Source organism: Pseudorasbora parva, chromosome 3, assembly GCF_024679245.1.
Source record: "Pseudorasbora parva isolate DD20220531a chromosome 3, ASM2467924v1, whole genome shotgun sequence".
Classification (NCBI taxonomy): Eukaryota; Metazoa; Chordata; class Actinopteri; order Cypriniformes; family Gobionidae; genus Pseudorasbora; species Pseudorasbora parva.
In genome coordinates this window covers 4,339,726-4,358,190 of record NC_090174.1, presented here as the reverse complement: position 1 = coordinate 4,358,190, position 18,465 = coordinate 4,339,726, and the positions used below count along the sequence as shown (strand labels likewise).

Below are 18,465 nucleotides of genomic sequence, written 5' to 3'. Positions count from 1 at the left end.
TGACGCAGCATCTCGTTCCCTGTTCTCAGGGAACTAAGGTTACAGTCGTAACCAGAGACGTTTTTCAGCTGCACTGGCCAAAACATGATTGGTTGGAGCGAGAACGTACTACGATTGGTCAGCATGATATGGCTGTGATATGATTGATTTAAGTAGACGGTGGGTGGAGTCTACGTATTTGTGGATTTGTTTGAATCTAGACACTAGAAATGTTTCAAAAAATGTTTTAAAATCCACGTGCTGTTCTGCGATTTACAAATGTGCAAGAAGAGATCCATAAATGCAGAGGAAGCCATCAACAAATGCACAGGAAGCATTTGAAATATAACAATATATTTGTTTGGAATAAAGTTACAATAATACCCCCATGGTGAAGCCACAACACACACAACCTTGAGGCGGATGGGCTACAACAGGAATAGGAGATAAGGAGAAAAATAGGAAAAAGTGGTTACAATTTGCACAAGCTCACCAAAATTGGACAGTTGAAGACTGGAAAAAGTCAGAGTCAGAATTTGGCGTAAACAGAATGAGAACATGGATCTATCAATCCTTGTTACCACTGTGCAGGCTGGTGGTGGTGGTGTAATGTGTGGCACTCTGGATTGGTATATTAAGGGCACCAGAGTAATAAGACAACAAGTGTGCAGTGTTTCAAAAAATATAAAATAGAATTCTCTATTTTACCTTAATAACTACACAAATTGTAATATAATTAATATAAATATTAGAAGAAAAATATTTTAAGTGGTCATGGACCATAATTATTGCACAAATAGTATTTAGTACCAAAAGATCTCAAAATGACCTCAAAATATTCAATAAATATTACTAAACTAAAATAAAACTAAACTAAAAAAATAAATAATAATAACTCTAAACAGCCTAAGTGTAAATCCAAAAATGGATTTTATTGATACTGACTTCCTTTTATTGGCATTAATAGCCAGAGTTTGAATACACCTTCTGGTGCTACTTGGACACGTCATCAGTGAAAAACCCGGGGTCATGGGGTGTTTCGGGTCTTAAATCTTCATACACCCTCACCCGGGCGACCCAACCGGGGGTGATCAGTCCCCGGCTTGTGTCCAAGTGGCATGTTGCTCCACGGATCCCCCCTGCGGATCCACAGCCACCGGGAAGCCCTCTCTGCGGCCTCTAAGATGTTCGTGGTGGCTTTTTTCAATTGCAGTCCTTTCACTCCAAGGAGTTTGAGGGTTCGCAGGAGTGAGTGGCCAGCGAAGCCTCGGCACCCGACCTCGACTGGCTCACAGTGAGTTTTCCAGCCGTTGTAACGGCACTCCGAGCTGAGCCCTGCGTACTTAGCCCTCTTGCGCTCGTGGGCCTCTTCAATACGGTCTTCCCAGGGGACAGTTAGTTCCAGGATAACCACTTGCTTGGTAGATTCAGATGTTAGCACCATGTCTGGGCGGAGAGAAGTGACTGTGATGTTGCCTGGGAACTTAAGCTGTCTTCCAAGGTCAACCTGAAGCTGCCAATCACGAGCAGTGGAGAGGAGCCCCCCCGTAGAGCTATGCCGATGGAATTGTTCTTTCTGCCCAGCTCTAATGAAGGTGATTGTCTGTTTGGGGGCTGCCTGGGTCTTACTGAGCTGGATAGCTGTGCAGATGGAGTCCGCCAAGGCCTTTAGCACCTGGTCGTGGCGCCAGCGATACCGCCCTTCCCCTAGCGCTCTTGAGCAGCTGCTCAAAATGTGCTCCAGTGTGCCCCTCTTCTGGCACAGCTTGCACTCGGGAGTGTCTACCAGGCCCCAGGTGTGCAGGTTGGCTGGGCTTGGGAGGAAGTCATAGACGGATTGGACAAGAGACTTGATCCGAAATGGCTCTGCTTTCCAGAGCTCTGCCCAGGTTATTCTGCGTGGATCTGCATGTTCCCACCTGGTCCACGCTCCTTGTTTGGACATACTGGCCACTTTGGTATAGCGTTCTTCCTCCACCTCTGCTCGTATCTCGTCCTGAATCAGTCTGCGCCTCTCTTTTCCACGAGCCAGATCGTAACGTGGCTTGGGAAAACAACCAAGACCTGCTCTTCCCATTGCCACGGAGCCCAGCAGCGTTTTGTGCCTTAGTCGTGCCTCAGCTTTAGTGACGGCTTCTTGCGCCTGCCACTTTCTCCCGGTCTTCACAAGGATTCCTGCTGCTGCTACTTTTGTGTCTTTTGAGTCCCTGTACATCAATACCTCTCTGGACCGGGTGACTTTAAACTCCTCTGCTAGTCCACTCAAAGGAAGATGCAACTTGGTGGAATGGCCGTAAAGGGCAATGCTGCTCAAGGACCGAGGGAGCCCCAGCCATTTTCTGAGGAACTGGCTGATAGACTTCTCTAGAACCTCGACTGTTGATATTGGTACCTTGTAGACTAACAGGGGCCAGAGTATTCTTGGCAAGACTCCGTGCTGGTAGATCCAGGTTTTGAATTTTCCAGGGAGTCCAGATCTGTCGATTGCTATGAGCCAAGTAGTCAGGTCGCACTTGGTTTGTTTTATGGCAGCTGAGTCCTTCAGGGAGCTATCAAAGAACTTCCCCAAGCTCTTGACTGGTTTTTCAGTCACTGATGGAATCATGGTCTCTCCCAGGGTAAAGCGGAAACGGTCGGACACTTTACCCTTCTTTAGGACCAGAGACCTGGACTTCGCAGGCTTGAAGCTCATCCTTGCCCAGGAGATGAGCCGTTCAAGCCCCTGGAGGAGCCATCTGCACCCTGGAACAGATGTTGTCATCACTGTCAAGTCGTCCATGAAGGCTCTTATGGGGGGCTGACGGGTCCCAGATTTTGACTTGGGACCTCTGCATTCCACCTCGGCCGACTTGACAATCATGTTCATGGCCAATGAGAAGAGAGATACCGAGATTGTGCAGCCAGTGATTATCCCCTTTTCAAGTTGATGCCAGGAGGATGTTACTTGGCCTGAAGAGACTCGTGCACTAAAGTTGTTGTAATAGTCCATGATGAGGATGCGGATCTTGACAGGAACATGATGTTTTACCAGTGCGGTTTCAACGAGCTTGTGTGGAATAGACCCGTAGGCATTGGCCAGGTCAAGCCAGAGAGTTGCCAGATCTCCTTTGCTCTCCTTAGCCTCCCGGATCAGCTGTGTCACCACCCCTGTATGCTCCAGACATCCAGGTACTCGTGGAACTCCTCCCTTCTGGACTGAGGTGTCAATGTAGGAGTTCTTCAGGAGGAAGTCTGTCAAACGTTGGGACACGATTTTGAAAAAAATCTTGCTCTCAACACTGAGCAGCGAGATGATGCGAAACTGATCGATGTTGCAAGAGCCCTCCTCCTTCGGGATCCAGACTCCCTCAGCATACCTCCAGTGCGCAGCGACTTTCCCTCTCCGCCAGATCACCTTCAGGATCTTCCAGAGACGTCTGAGGAGCTGCGGGCACTGCTTGTAGACCTTATAGGGGATCCCGCTGGGACCGGGAGCAGAGCTGGATCTTGCCGCTCTAACGGCTTCTTTCACCTCTTTCAGCGTGGGTTCAGCACTGTCAAATTGGATCCCTGGTTCAGGTGGCGCCACCAAATCCCTGCAAGGTTCAAGGTCATGGTCCCTCAAGGTGTCACTAAAAGTGGTGTGGAGATGGTTGTCAATCTCCTCTACCGGGAGAGTGAGGTGGCCACTTCGCTTCTGACCCAGTAGTTCCTTGATAAAGCTGAAGGGATTGCCAATGAACGCACTACGTTTCCGAGCCCTTTCCTTGCCCTTCCTTCGGTGCCGTTCCGCTCTCCTCAGTGAGATGAGTCTCTTCCTTATGATGTTTGTGAGTTCTGACAAGGCAGTCCTTTCCTCTTCCTTGGCCATCTTGAACTGACGTCTCAGGGATTTTAGTTCTTGTCTCAGCTGACTGATCATGGCTTCTCGCCTGTTGAGCTTCGCTGGATTCCTATCTCCTCTTTTTTCCTGGACACCAAACCGCTCTACCCCCATGTTCATTATGATGGTACACATGGTCTGGAGTTTCTGGTCGACACTGCCCTTTGAGATGGATTCCAGACACTTGTCTACATCCTCGTCCAACTTAAGCCACTCCTTATTATTTGCGGCAGGCCACTTCACCCTGCGATGTTCCGATTTCCTGCTTGGTGGGGGGATTTGTGTAGCTTGGAGGTTCCAGGTACTGTGGGGAGATTCCGGACCCGGATCCTCCTCCGTCTCACCAGGTTCAGCCGCCGGCGCGACAGTAACTGCTGCCCCAGCTGCCGTACCTGAGCATAGCTTCACTTGATCCCTCCTGAGACAGGCCATCTTTGCCTGGTGGATCTTCAGGCCCTTCAGGTTTTTGCAGACCTTGCCGCAAATACAGACTGCGCTCGTATTCCGTTGTCCATTTGCTTGGGTCATTACCGGTAATTCCGTCCGATTGGGATGCTCATTCTCCCCCCCTCTCGGGTATCCCTGGGGGTATATTTCTGTGGGGTTCTTCGTAGCTTGTTGTGGGTGCTCCCTCTCAGGAGCTGCAGGTCGGGGGGCTAGCCCTCCCTGCCCCGGTTGCCGTCTTTCCGAGCTGTCTGCTGTCTCTCCAGCCGTCACCACTCTATTCGTGGATGTCATCCAGACTTTCCTGGAGGTCACTGGCTGTGCCAGATGGGATAGAGTTTGAATACACCTTCTGGTGCTACTTGGACACGTCATCAGTGAAAAACCCGGGGTCATGGGGTGTTTCGGGTCTTAAATCTTCATACACCCTCACCCGGGCGACCCAACCGGGGGTGATCAGTCCCCGGCTTGTGTCCAAGTGGCATGTTGCTCCACGGATCCCCCCTGCGGATCCACAGCCACCGGGAAGCCCTCTCTGCGGCCTCTAAGATGTTCGTGGTGGCTTTTTTCAATTGCAGTCCTTTCACTCCAAGGAGTTTGAGGGTTCGCAGGAGTGAGTGGCCAGCGAAGCCTCGGCACCCGACCTCGACTGGCTCACAGTGAGTTTTCCAGCCGTTGTAACGGCACTCCGAGCTGAGCCCTGCGTACTTAGCCCTCTTGCGCTCGTGGGCCTCTTCAATACGGTCTTCCCAGGGGACAGTTAGTTCCAGGATAACCACTTGCTTGGTAGATTCAGATGTTAGCACCATGTCTGGGCAGAGAGAAGTGACTGTGATGTTGCCTGGGAACTTAAGCTGTCTTCCAAGGTCAACCTGAAGCTGCCAATCACGAGCAGTGGAGAGGAGCCCCCCCGTAGAGCTATGCCGATGGAATTGTTCTTTCTGCCCAGCTCTAATGAAGGTGATTGTCTGTTTGGGGGCTGCCTGGGTCTTACTGAGCTGGATAGCTGTGCAGATGGAGTCCGCCAAGGCCTTTAGCACCTGGTCGTGGCGCCAGCGATACCGCCCTTCCCCTAGCGCTCTTGAGCAGCTGCTCAAAATGTGCTCCAGTGTGCCCCTCTTCTGGCACAGCTTGCACTCGGGAGTGTCTACCAGGCCCCAGGTGTGCAGGTTGGCTGGGCTTGGGAGGAAGTCATAGACGGATTGGACAAGAAACTTGATCCGAAATGGCTCTGCTTTCCAGAGCTCTGCCCAGGTTATTCTGCGTGGATCTGCATGTTCCCACCTGGTCCACGCTCCTTGTTTGGACATACTGGCCATTTTGGTATAGCGTTCTTCCTCCACCTCTGCTCGTATCTCGTCCTGAATCAGTCTGCGCCTCTCTTTTCCACGAGCCAGATCGTAACGTGGCTTGGGAAAACAACCAAGACCTGCTCTTCCCATTGCCACGGAGCCCAGCAGCGTTTTGTGCCTTAGTCGTGCCTCAGCTTTAGTGACGGCTTCTTGCGCCTGCCACTTTCTCCCGGTCTTCACAAGGATTCCTGCTGCTGCTACTTTTGTGTCTTTTGAGTCCCTGTACATCAATACCTCTCTGGACCGGGTGACTTTAAACTCCTCTGCTAGTCCACTCAAAGGAAGATGCAACTTGGTGGAATGGCCGTAAAGGGCAATGCTGCTCAAGGACCGAGGGAGCCCCAGCCATTTTCTGAGGAACTGGCTGATAGACTTCTCTAGAACCTCGACTGTTGATATTGGTACCTCGTAGACTAACAGGCGCCAGAGTATTCTTGGCAAGACTCCGTGCTGGTAGATCCAGGTTTTGAATTTTCCAGGGAGTCCAGATCTGTCGATTGCTATGAGCCAAGTAGTCAGGTCGCACTTGGTTTGTTTTATGGCAGCTGAGTCCTTCAGGGAGCTATCAAAGAACTTCCCCAAGCTCTTGACTGGTTTTTCAGTCACTGATGGAATCATGGTCTCTCCCAGGGTAAAGCGGAAACGGTCGGACACTTTACCCTTCTTTAGGACCAGAGACCTGGACTTCGCAGGCTTGAAGCTCATCCTTGCCCAGGAGATGAGCCGTTCAAGCCCCTGGAGGAGCCATCTGCACCCTGGAACAGATGTTGTCATCACTGTCAAGTCGTCCATGAAGGCTCTTATGGGGGGCTGACGGGTCCCAGATTTTGACTTGGGACCTCTGCATTCCACCTCGGCCGACTTGACAATCATGTTCATGGCCAATATATTGTGTCTTTTGTATTCTAATTAAATTTAAGATTTTGACACGAGGACACAGATTTGACAATACGTTTAAAAATACGATTCATCTCTGTCTTTACTGCTCAGTGTTATTTCAGAGTTTAGATCTTCTCTCAAATGAGAGAGCACATCATGCTAAATTTTATTCTATTATATTAACTATTTTGTATTACCTCTAAACTTTGACTAGGCTAGGCTAGGCCAGGCATGTTGCATATTAATTTCTCTAGGTACATGAAGGATTTAATCTCAGGGTACACACAGAACTAGCACACTCATTTGAACATGGTTTTAAACATTAACCATCTGTAATGTCCTGATGTGCCCATAGCCTGTTGTATTTAAGTCATCACTTTCGAGATCAGATCACAAGGCACAAACACTTCAGCATGATTTGTGGGACTATATTTGTGCTCGTGCTGCTGTGTGGAGTAGAGGCTGGAAGGGTTTTGGTGTTGCCAGGCGAGTACAGCCACTGGCTCAACATGCGTTCAATTGTAGACGGGTTAGTTGAGAAGAACCACAGCGTGACGGTTCTGGTCAGTTCTTCATCGCCTACTGTAAAGTACACACGGAAGGAGCGGTTCAACTATAATGTGTTTAAAGCCAACATGAAGAAAGAAGAGGCCAGTGCTATATGGAGTGACTTTATTCATCTCTGGATGAATGACACAGTCACCACATACGAGAGATTCTCCATGATCAGGCAAGTGATGTCAAACTTTATGGAGCTTGCTGCTGATACATGCAAGGGAATGCTTCACAATGAGGATCTTTTGCGCACACTTCGGGGATCTCATTATGATGTGCTTTTGTCTGATCCAATGATGCCATGCGCTGACTTGATGGCAGAGACACTGAAGATACCACACGTCCTCTCAACGCGCTCAACATTTTCATATAATTTAGAGCGTTTTTGTGGTCTGATCCCCACACCGCCATCTTATGTTCCTGCAGCCGCTGTGCAGGGTCACCTCACCGACCACATGAGCTTCACAGAGAGAGTTGAAAACATGCTCTACTACATCATGTTTTCAACCATATTTCGTTTTTCTTTGAACCAGCTTTACACAGAAATAAAAGGTAATTATGATTTTTATTTTATTTGGAAAAACTTGTATGCTTTAATTGTGCAGTAGGCTAGTCTTCCAGATATTTTTTAACCTTGTGACTTAACCTACTGTGTTTTAGCTGAGTGGAATTCTCTGTATGTCACAGGCAAACCTACAAACGTTTGTGAGACCATGGGGAAAACTGACATCTGGTTGATTAGAACTTACTGGGATTTTGAGTATCCACGTCCACTCGTACCTAATTTTAAATTTGTTGGAGGACTGCACTGCAAACCTGCCAAGCCTCTGTCAAAGGTAGGCTAATGATGACTTTGCCTTGACATATCTTATTTTGAAAAATCTACTCTTCTGAAATACTTAAAGCCTTTACAATTTTTTGCATTCTTCATTTGTAAAGTAAGGAATCTTTACTTGAATAGATCAAGTAACATTGTTAATGCCTATTAAAAACTGCTCAAAGATGCAAAGCCTGAGGATCCAAACGCAGTAGTTTTATCCCAAATTCCTAAAATGAAATCAGGGCCTCGCGCCAAATTAAGTGACAGCAGACTTGATGTAAAAGCCGATTTAAAGTTCATGTTTTTGTCCTTCGAAATACTATAATAGTTAAAAGACATAGCTAAACATAAGACTGTGTATTGTGTTCGTACACCATCTCTCACTAAATGGAACGAACAGAATTGTTGGATATCAAAGGCAGCAAAGGATACTTATGCTGCCTTCAAAACTCAATCAGATGGAGGTCTCTCAGGAGACAGGAACTGAAGCTAACATTAAATTCGGACGTGCCAGGATGCCTTCCTACCTTAAAATGTGTCCTCTGAAGACAGCATTTTCTTGATTTTGGATGCAGTCAGCGATCTATAGTATATCGCTAAAGAATGCTACAGAACATGTTGAGCACACATACATGGTCAACTTGCATGTTTTAGTGTTACAAAACACTAGAGTTGGGTATCGTTTAGGTTTTTTCCGATTCCAGTGCCAAACAGTTACTTAAAAAAAAAAGTGCTCAAAATTGCTTAAATCACCTTTCTTTCCCATTCTGACATTCAGTTTGGAGTTTAGGAGATTGTTTTGAACAAGGACCACACCCCTAAATGCATTGAAGCAACTGCCATGTGATTGGTTGATTAGATAATTGGATTGATAAAAAATTGAACAGGTGTTCATAATAATCCTTTAGGTGAGTGTATATTACTATACACCTGTAGTGAGGTTCGTGGTCTTTGTCATGGGGAGAAGGAAGAAGATGGGGTCGGCTGGACTGTGACTGGTTTTTATTCACAAAAAATAAACATAACAGGCACTCGTGGGCGCATCAAACATAAGCAGGTTTTCCAAATGTCAATCAGTCGCTCTCTGTTTTCACTGTCACTCCTCACGACCAGCACACCATTTCAGTCCCAGTCCAAAAGGAGCCATCATTATGTTAAGCCCCGCCCACCGACTCTATACACGATGTCATTGGCCCGACCAGAGTTTGGGGTTAACCACTTTTTTCTTGTGCTCCAGTAAGCGATACAACAACACCTGGCTCGGTCTCAACGTGGTGTTGAATGAGGTCATTGCGACTGGGTAGGGGCAAGAGATTGAGCTTTTTGCACTGCCTCTGGCCTGAGATCCTCATCTCAGATTGTTCTCAGGTCCAAGACATACTCAATTTCATTTTTGCTAGTGGACGGTCCGTCCTTCCAACCTTCTCTAAGGACATCCAACACCCCCCGAGGCTGGCGTCCATAGAGCAGCTTGAAGGGGGAAAACCCTGTGTAGGCTTGGGGGACCTCGCGGACAGCGAACAAGAGAGGCACTAGCCACTTATCCCAATTCTTGGCGTCTTCGTGAACTAACTTACGAATCATTGTTTTTAACGTGTGATTAAAATGTTCCACCAGGCCGTCTGTGATAGATGCTGATGCGAATCGATCTAATGCCCAACAATTCATAGAGCTCGCAGATCGTCCGTGACATAAACGCCGTGCCCAGATCGGTGAGAATCTCTTTCGGAATCCCCACCTGGGACCGGCGGACCTCTCAAAGGGGTCAATGAAAGCCTCTGGATCATCGCATGGACATATTTTGGAGAGAGGCATGGCGGCGGTCGAGTCCAGGGCAGGGGTGGGGACGGTCCGAACCTCCTGGTCCATCCAGCTCCGGAACAGCTTCATGCTGGGCCTGGAGGAGGGACTTGAAGCGCTTCTGTTGCTCCTCCCTCACGGCCAGCAGGTCTTGCTGGTGCTCTTGATGATGATTTTTATTCACACAACACTCAGAAAAAAACAAAATAGGCACACGTGGGCGCATCAAACATAAGCAGGTTCTCCAAACGTCAATCAGTCGGTCTCTCAGCTTTCACTGTCACTCCTTACGACCAGCACAACATCTCAATGCCAGTCCAAAATCTCTCCTCTCTCTCTCCCCATGGCAGCTTATATGCGGTCTCTCCACGCAAATTACTGCAATCAGACACAGGTGTTAATCATCTGCACTTGACCTACTTTCTCACTGCCCGGCTCCGCTCTCTCTCTCCCACTACAGACCTCACAAAACCACATCCCCTCCGCCACAACACCATTCTGAGTTTTATTCAGATGAATTATTGACAAAACCTCTTTTTGTCACAGCAATCGCTCAGCGTCTCTCTCAGATCAGCTGAACTTGTCAATCTCTTCTCTCGTATGTCTCCAGAACAACCACACAACACCGGCTGAGGCTGGGACTTAACTCCCATAAACCAATAAAATAAAGAAACCTAACTTGTAGGTTAAAACCATGTTTTTCTACATGTGTAGAACAATCAAACTTGACATATGATTATGTACTTAGAGGCAGGCATACATACAGGTGCTGCTCATATAATTAGAATATCATCAAAAAGTTGATTAATTTAACTAATTTCATTTAAAAAGTTAAACTTGTATATTATATTTATTCTCTACACATACTGATATATTTCAAATGTTTTTTTAGTTTTTTTTTTGTTTTGATGATTATAACTGACAACTAAGGACAATCCCAAATTTAGTATTTTAGAAAATTAGAACCCCTCTTTGAACTGTCACCTTATCGTGGTGGAGGGGTTTGAGTACCTGAATGATCCTAGGAGCTATGTTGTCCGGGGCTTTATGCCCCTGGTAGGGCCTCCCAAGGCAAACAGGTCCATGGTGACGGGTCAGACTAAGAGCAGTTCACAAGCCCACTATGATGACCATAAAATCAAGGACCGTGACGTCGCCCGGCATGGCGCAGCCGTCCCCCATGGGGCCTGGCCGGGCTCAGCCCGAAAGAGCGACGTTGGGCCGCCCTCCTGTGGGCTCACCACCTGCAGGAGGGATCATAAGGGGCCGGTGCATAGTGGATCGGGCGACAGTCGAAGGCGAGGCCCCAGACGACCCAATCTCTGGGCACGGAAACTGGCTCTAGGGACGTGGAATGTCACCTCGTTGGCGGGGAAGGAGCCTGAGCTTGTGCGGGAGGTCGAGAGATACCGACTAGAAATAGTCGGGCTCACCTCCACGCACAGCTTGGGCTCTGGAACCACACGAGAGAGAGGCTGGACTCTCTACCACTCTGGAGTTGCCAGAGTGCTCTCATGGTGAGAGGCAGTGGGCTGAAGTGGGTTTGCTTATAGCCCCCCAGCTCAGTCGCCATGTGTTGGAGTTCACCCCCGCCGAGCGAGAGGGTCGCTTCCCTGCGCCTTCCAGTCGGGGATAGGTCTCTCACTGTCATTTGTGCCTACGGGCCGAATGGCAGTGCAGAGTACCCGGACCTCTTGGGGTCTCTGGGAGGGGTGCTAGAATGTGCTCCAACTGGAGACTCCATCTTTTAACTGGGGAACTTCAAGGCACATGTGGGCAGTGACAGAGACACATGGAGGGGCGTGATTGGGAGGAACGGCCCCACTGATCTGAACCTGAGCGGTGTTCTGTTATTGGAGTTCTGTGCTAACCATGGCTTGTCCATAACGAACACCATGTTCAAGCATAAGTGTGTCCATCAGTGCACATGGCACCAGGACACCCTAGGTCAATGATCGACTTTGTGGTCATCTCATCTGACCTCCGGCCGTATGTCTTGAAAACTCGGGTGAAGAGAGCGGCGGAGCTGTCAACCGATCACTACCTGGTGGTGAGTTGGATCCGATGGCGGGGGAGGAAGCTGGACAGACTCGGCAGACCCAAACGTACTGTGAGGGTCTGTTGGAAAAGTTTGGCTGAACCCCCTGTCAGAGAGATCTTCAACTCCCACCTCCGGCAGAGCTTCGACCAGATCCCGAGGGAGTCCGGAGATATTGAGTCCGAATGGACCATGTTCTCCACCTCCATTGTCGACGCGGCTGCTCGGAGCTGTGGCCATAAGGTCTCCGGTGCCTGTCGAGGCGGTAATCCCCGAACCTGGTGGTGGACAACGGAAGTAAGGAATGCCGTCAAGCTAAAGAAGGAGTCCTATCAGGCCTGGCTGGCTTGTGGGGCTCCTGAGGCAGCGGACAAGGGACAGCAGCCCGGGTAGTTGTGGAGGCAAAAACTCGGGCCTGGGAGGAGTTTGGTGAGGCCATGGAGAAAGACTATCGTTTGGCCTCGAAGAGATTCTGGCAAACCGTTCGACGCCTCAGGAGGGGGAAGCAGTGCCCTACCAACACTGTCTACAGTGGAGATGGGCAGCTGCTGACCTCAACTGGGGATATTGTTGGACGGTGGAAGGAATACTTCGAGGATCTCCTCAATCCCACCGACACGTCTTCCTTTGAGGAAGCAGAGGCTGAGGGCTCGGAAGGGGACTCGTCCATCACCTGGGCTGAAATCATCGAGGTAGTTAATAAGCTCCTCGGTGGGAAGGCGCCGGGGGTGGATGAGATTCGCACTGAGTACCTTAAGTCTCTGGATGTTGTGGGGCTGTCTTGGCTGACGCACCTCTGCAGCATCGCGTGGCGGTTGGGGACAGTGCCTATGGACTGGCAGACCGGGGTGGTCCCTCTTTTCAAGAAGGGGGACCGGAGAGTGTGTTCCAACTACAGGGGGATCACACTACTCAGCCTCCCTGGGAAAGTTGCCAGGGTACTGGAGAGGAGAATTCGGCCTCAGATTTACTTCTCAGATTTAGGAGAAGCAGTGTGGTTTTCGTCCCGGTTGTGGAACGCTGGACCAGCTCTATATCCTTCACAGGGTGCTGGAGGGTTCATGGGAGTTTGCCCAACCAGTCAACATGTGCTTTGTGGTTTTGGAGAAGGCATTCGACTGTTTTCCTCGTGGCACCCTGTGTGGGGATGCTCTGAGAGTATGGGGTCCGGGGCACCTTGCTTAGGGCTGTACGACCAGAGCAAATTTGTTCCCGGTGCATGTTGGTCTCCGGCAGGGCTGCCCTTTGTCACCGGTTCTGTTCATAATTTTTATGGACAGAATTTCTAGACGCAGCCAAGGGTCGGAGAGTGTCCGGTTTGGGGACCACGCAATTTCATCACTGCTCTTTGCAGATGATGCTGTCGTGTTGGCAACCTCAGATCGGGACTTTCAACATGCACTGGGACGGTTTGCAGCCGAGTGTGAAGCGGCTAGGATGAGAATAAGCACCTCCAAGTCCGAGGCCATGGTTCTCAGTCAGAAAAGGGTAGCTTGCTCACTTCAGATTGGTGGAGAGTTCTTGCCTCAAGTGGAGGAGTTTAAGTATCTTGGGGTCTTGTTCACGAGTGAGGGAAGGATGGAACGAGAGATTGACAGGCGGATCGGTGCAGCATCTGCAGTAATGCGGGAGATGTACCGGTCTGTCGTGGTGAAGAAGGAGCTGAGCCGTAAGGCGAAGCTCTCGATTCACCGGTCAATCTACGTTCCTACTCTCACCTATGGGAATGAGCTGGGGGTCATGACCGAAAGGACAAGATCCCGGATACAGGCGGCTGAAATGAGCTTTCTCCGCAGGGTGGCTGGGCGCTCCCTTAGAGATAGGGTGAGAAGCTCGGTCACTCGGGAGGAGCTCAGATAAGAGCCAGCTGAGGTGGCTCGGGCATCTATTTCGGATGCCTCCTGGACGCCTTCCCAGGGAGGTGTTCCGGGCACGTCCCACCGGGAGGAGGCCCCGGGGAAGACCCAGGACACGCTGGAGGGATTATGTCTCCCGGCTGGCCTGGGAATGCCTCGGTGTACCCCCGGAGGAGCTGGAGGAAGTGGCCAAAGAGAAGGAAGTCTGGGCGTCTCTGCTTAGACTGTTGCCCCCGCGACCCGGCCCCGGATAAGCGGAAGATGATGGATGGATGGATGTAGAAAATTAGAATATTGTGAAAAGGTTCAATACTGAAGACACCTGGTGCCACACTCTAATTAGCTAATTAACTCAAAACACCTGCAAAGGCCTTTAAATTGTCTCTGAGTCTAGTTCTGTAGGCTACACAATCATGGGGAAGACTGCTAACTTGACAGTTGTCCAAAAGACGACCATTGACATCTTGTACAAGGAGGGCAAGACACAAAAGGTCATTGCAAAAGAGGCTGGCTGTTCACAGAGATCTGTGTCCAAGCACATTAATAGAGAGGTGAAGGGAAGCAAAATATGTTGTAGAAAAAAAGATAAAAGCAATAGGGATAACCACACCCTGGAAAGGATTGTGAAACAAATCCCATTTAAAAGTATGGGGGAAATTCACAAAGAGTGGACTGCAGCTGGAGTCTGTGCTTCAAGAACCACTATGCACAGACGTATGCAAGACATGGGTTTCAACTGTCACATTCCTTGTGTCAAGCCACTCTTGAACAACAGACAGCGTCAGAAGTGTCTCACCTGGGCTAAAGACAAAAAGGACTGGACTGCTGCTGAATGGTCCAAAGTTATGTTCTCTGATGAAAGTACATTTTGCAATTCCTTTGGAAATGAGGGTCCCAGAGTCTGGAGAAAGAGAGGAGAGACACACAATCCACGTTGCTTTAGCTCCAGTGTAAAGTTTCCACAGTCAGTGATGGTTTGGGTTGCCATGCCATTGCTGGTGTTGGTCCACTGTGTTCCCTGAGGTCCAAAGTCAATGCAGACATGTACCAGGAAGTTTTAGAGCACTACATGCTTCCTGCTGCCAATCAACCTTATGGAGATGAAGATTTCATTTTCCAACAGGACTTGGGACCCACACCCAGTGCCAAAGCAACCAGTACCTGACAAGACATTAAATTAACACAATATATATATATTTAATACGTTTCATGCCTGAGGTCTCCAAGACTTCAACACACACACACACACACACACACACACACACACACACACACACACACACACACACACACACACACACACACACACACACACACACACAATCCTCTCTTTGGGGATGACAATGTGGTGACTGATCTGTTAATCATCATATAGTTGCAATACAAGGGACCTTTGTATGGTCTGATTGGATCATCACAGGATGCGTGATTATCGGAGCTCTGGCCATCCGGCCATTGATCACAGATGACTAACTGCTCGTTAGCCATTTGTGCTACACTCCAGTAGCTTTGTTTGGTCGAACCACATGTGCATCAATGAGCCTTGGCTGCTCATAACCCTGTCGCCGAGACACCACTGTTCCTTTATTGGAGCACTTTTGATGGATACTGACCACCGCAGACAGGGAACACCCCACAAGAGCTGCAGTGTTGGAGATGTCATCTTTGGTTGAGGTTATCTGCTTACTCTTAAACATACACCTTTCTTACAACCTGCTTTCTGGAATACTCCCCAGGACAGGGGCAGGAAAAGGGAAACTGCCAGAAAACAGGTAACCGGGTCAAAACCATGGAACAGATAATCAATGGAGCACTCGGAAATGCCGTTGTGACACATACAAGACTTTGCTATGAATGACTGAATAAACTAGGCATATATAGGCAGCGTTAACAGGGTTAATAATATAGCTGACAGTAATAGGACATTTCTTACATACAGTTCCTTTAAGTAGTTTACACGGTGGAAATGGTGATTCAAGTCCTGTTTTCTTTTTTTTTTTGATAAAGTATGTGGTCATTTGTGTGTCTCTTAGGAACTTGAGATGTTTGTTCAGAGCTCAGGAGATCATGGCGTTGTTGTTTTCTCATTGGGTTCCATGGTCAACATCCTGACAATGGAAAAAGCAAACACTATTGCTTCTGCTCTTGGTCAGATCCCACAAAAGGTGTGTAACTTTTTTGATTCTTTATAGAAAAAAAAAAGATTAACACATTAACTTTAGGATTTTTCATAAAAAGTTTGATCAACGGACATGCATAGAGCACATCTAATATGGTAAACTGAAGCTCAGGCATTATTGTGCAACCTCATTGATTCTTGTTCATCAAGCAAGTACAGTTCATGTATGTGTGTTGAACAATAAATTGATGTAATGACTTAAAAAGGTTTACCAGTATATGTTATCATTACAAATAAAATTCTCTGTAGGAAAAATAAATACAGTTTTTACAGAACCCAACTTTTCTGTTACTTGGGTGTTCATATGCTCAGTACTGCCTCATATGTGTATTTGCACAGGTTGTTTGGCGTTACAGTGGAAAAACACCAGAAACTCTCGCCCCCAATACAAAACTCTACGACTGGATCCCACAGAATGATTTGCTTGGTAAGGAAAGTGTTGTCAAGTGTGCTCATGATACACAATAATTGGTGTCAGATAGATACTGACTTCATTTTATCTTATAGGACATCCAAAAGCAAAGGCCTTCATTACCCATGGTGGGACAAATGGACTGTATGAGGCTATTTATCATGGAGTCCCAATGGTGGGTTTGCCACAGTTTGCTGACCAGCCTGATAACATGATGCACATGAAAACCAAAGGAGCTGCTGTTGTTCTTGATATCAACACAATGGAGTCCAAAGACCTAGCAGATGCTCTAAAGACTGTCTTAAATAATCCAACGTGAGTTAAGTCTTTCATAAACTTTAAATAATCCATTACCAAAGGGAACTACCAGTTATGGCACTGATGTTGGACAAGAAGGCCTGGCTTGCAGTCTCCGCTCTAATTCATCCCAAAGGTGATCTACCCAGTTGAGGTCAGGACTCTGTGCAGGCCAGTCAAATTCCTCCACACCACACTCACTCATCTATGTCCTTATGGACCGAAGCTTTGTGCACTGGTGCGCAGTCATATTGGAACAGGAAGGGGCCATCCCCAAACTGTTACCACAGAGTTGGTTGCAGGAAATTGTCCAAAATGTTTTGGTATGCTGAAGCATTAAGATTTCCTTTCACATAAAACTAAGAGGCCAAACCCAACCCCTGAAAAAACCACCCCACACCATGATCCCCCTTCACCAAACTTTACACTTGGCACAATACAGTCTGGCAAGTCCCGTTCTCCTGGCAACTGACGAACCTAGACCTGTCCATGGGATTGCCAGACAGAGAAGCTTTATTGGTCACTCCAGAGAACACATCTCCTATAGAGCTCTATCACTGTACCACACTTGAATTGTGTGGGAATCCTGTGTTCCTGAGAGTGACCCATTATTTCACAAATGTTTGTAGAAGCGTCTGCATGCGTGCTTGATTTACACACCTGTTACACACCAAGTGATTTGACAATCTCAATTCAATGATTTGGGGTGGTGTCCCAATACTTTTACCATTAAATTGTATTTAGAAACTTTTGTACTTTTCTAGAGCTTGTCTTGTCTTAAGCAGTGCTTCTTTCTTTACTTCTCTAATCAGGTACAAAGAAAGCATCATGAGACTCTCCAGAATCCACCATGATCAGCCGATGAAGCCTCTGGACCAGGCAGTTTTCTGGATTGAATTTGTGATGCGGAATAAAGGAGCTAAACATCTACAAGTTCAGGCACATGACCTGAGCTGGTATCAGTACCACTGCCTGGACGTACTGGCCTTTTTACTCTCAATTGTTGCACTGATCACATTCCTCTTCATTAAAACATGCAGTTTCTTTTTCCGTAAATGTTTTAGAAAGACTCCTGTTGGCAAAGCACAAAAGAATAAAAAAGAGTGAATCCTTTTGTGGGAGTCCTTTTTATATATACAGTATATATTTGATTTTCCTCTTTTCCTATGTAAGAAGGGTACGGTAGTTCAGGAAAGTTACATGCAATCTGGATTATTGTATTTGATTATTTGTCTGATTTAAAAGTACCTTACTACATTTTTAAATGTTCATATTCATATTATTAATGGATTACATTTTATTCCCATAATGGCAGTGCATACTTCGTAAAATATTCTCCCAAAAAATGTTCCTTAAAAAGTCCCACTGTGTGTCAAGTGGGTATTTCCATGATTTTGTACTGTGAACAAAGATTTTTTTTGTTTTAGCATTAAAAATCATGTCTGCCTTGTATCATGTATTTTCCCCTTGACATGAAATAAATAATACAAATGTGAAGACTTTGCCTTCTCATTTTAAAACACCACTGCTATGGTTGATGCGCTGAGCAGATATTTGGATTCTGAAGTCAGGGTTGTTGCGCTTCTCTGGGTTTCCTGGTCGGATATCATACATGAGGGGGTGTTCCAGGTAAAATTTCCTTTTGGGAGAGAACTGCTAAGGTGCGTATGGAGTAGACGTGTTTCGTTGAGCTGTGATGAAGCTAATCAGCAGCCATATCACCCTGTAGCCCAAGACTGGTTTCTGTCCATGGTGCGGACCTGTTTACATTTCACTGCCGGTTGTATTCTGTATAACTGTGTATGTGACAAATAAAACTCTTGAACTTGAACTCAATGAAGCTAAGCAGGGCTGAGCCTGGTCAGTACCTGGATGGGAGACCAACTGGGAAAACCAGGTAGCCGCTGGTAGAGGTGTTAGTGAGGCCAGCAGGGGGCGCCCACCCTGTGGTCTGTGTGGGTCCTAACACCCCAGTATTGCGATGGGGACACT

The 18,465-nt window shown here is 47.7% G+C and overlaps 2 protein-coding genes and 1 pseudogene across 4 annotated transcripts; 1 reads left to right on the top strand and 2 right to left on the bottom strand.

Moving 5' to 3' along the window:
* Positions 1-986: 986 nt before the first annotated feature.
* Positions 987-4,288, bottom strand: LOC137070437 (uncharacterized; annotated as a pseudogene).
* Positions 4,289-4,623: 335 nt separating this feature from the next.
* Positions 4,624-6,608, bottom strand: LOC137072172 (uncharacterized). The gene is made up of 2 exons (XM_067440388.1): positions 6,602-6,608; positions 4,624-6,542 (listed from the first exon to the last, which is right to left on the bottom strand). Exons 1-2 carry the CDS (start codon positions 6,606-6,608, stop codon positions 4,705-4,707), a joined length of 1,845 nt encoding a protein of 614 aa, XP_067296489.1. The 3' UTR covers positions 4,624-4,704.
* A 288-nt stretch (positions 6,609-6,896) lies between these two features.
* On the top strand, positions 6,897-17,918 carry LOC137070438 (UDP-glucuronosyltransferase 2A1-like). Of its 3 annotated transcripts, none has more exons than XR_010904275.1 (6): positions 6,897-7,623; positions 7,759-7,907; positions 15,619-15,750; positions 16,104-16,191; positions 16,272-16,609; positions 17,286-17,423. XR_010904275.1 is itself a non-coding variant. In XM_067437574.1 (6 exons), the coding sequence occupies exons 1-6, from the start codon at positions 6,930-6,932 to the stop codon at positions 17,578-17,580; spliced, it is 1,578 nt and encodes a 525-aa protein (XP_067293675.1). In that variant the 5' UTR covers positions 6,897-6,929; the 3' UTR covers positions 17,581-17,918. The 3 variants fall into 3 exon arrangements, 1 of the variants encoding a protein (XP_067293675.1); XR_010904274.1 differs by having other exon boundaries at positions 16,272-16,644; positions 17,286-17,422; XM_067437574.1 differs by having other exon boundaries at positions 16,272-16,491; positions 17,286-17,918.
* The last annotated feature ends 547 nt before the right edge of the window (positions 17,919-18,465 follow it).

Bases quoted from the DNA above. Each gene is read 5' to 3' on its own strand.
- LOC137070438 (XM_067437574.1), top strand. From the start codon at position 6,930: ATGATTTGTGGGACTATATTTGTGCTCGTGCTGCTGTGTGGAGTAGAG. The intron at 7,624-7,758 runs GTAATTATGATT...TGTATGTCACAG, and splicing joins GCTTTACACAGAAATAAAAG to GCAAACCTACAAACGTTTGT. The intron at 16,192-16,271 runs GTAAGGAAAGTG...TTTATCTTATAG, and splicing joins CCCACAGAATGATTTGCTTG to GACATCCAAAAGCAAAGGCC.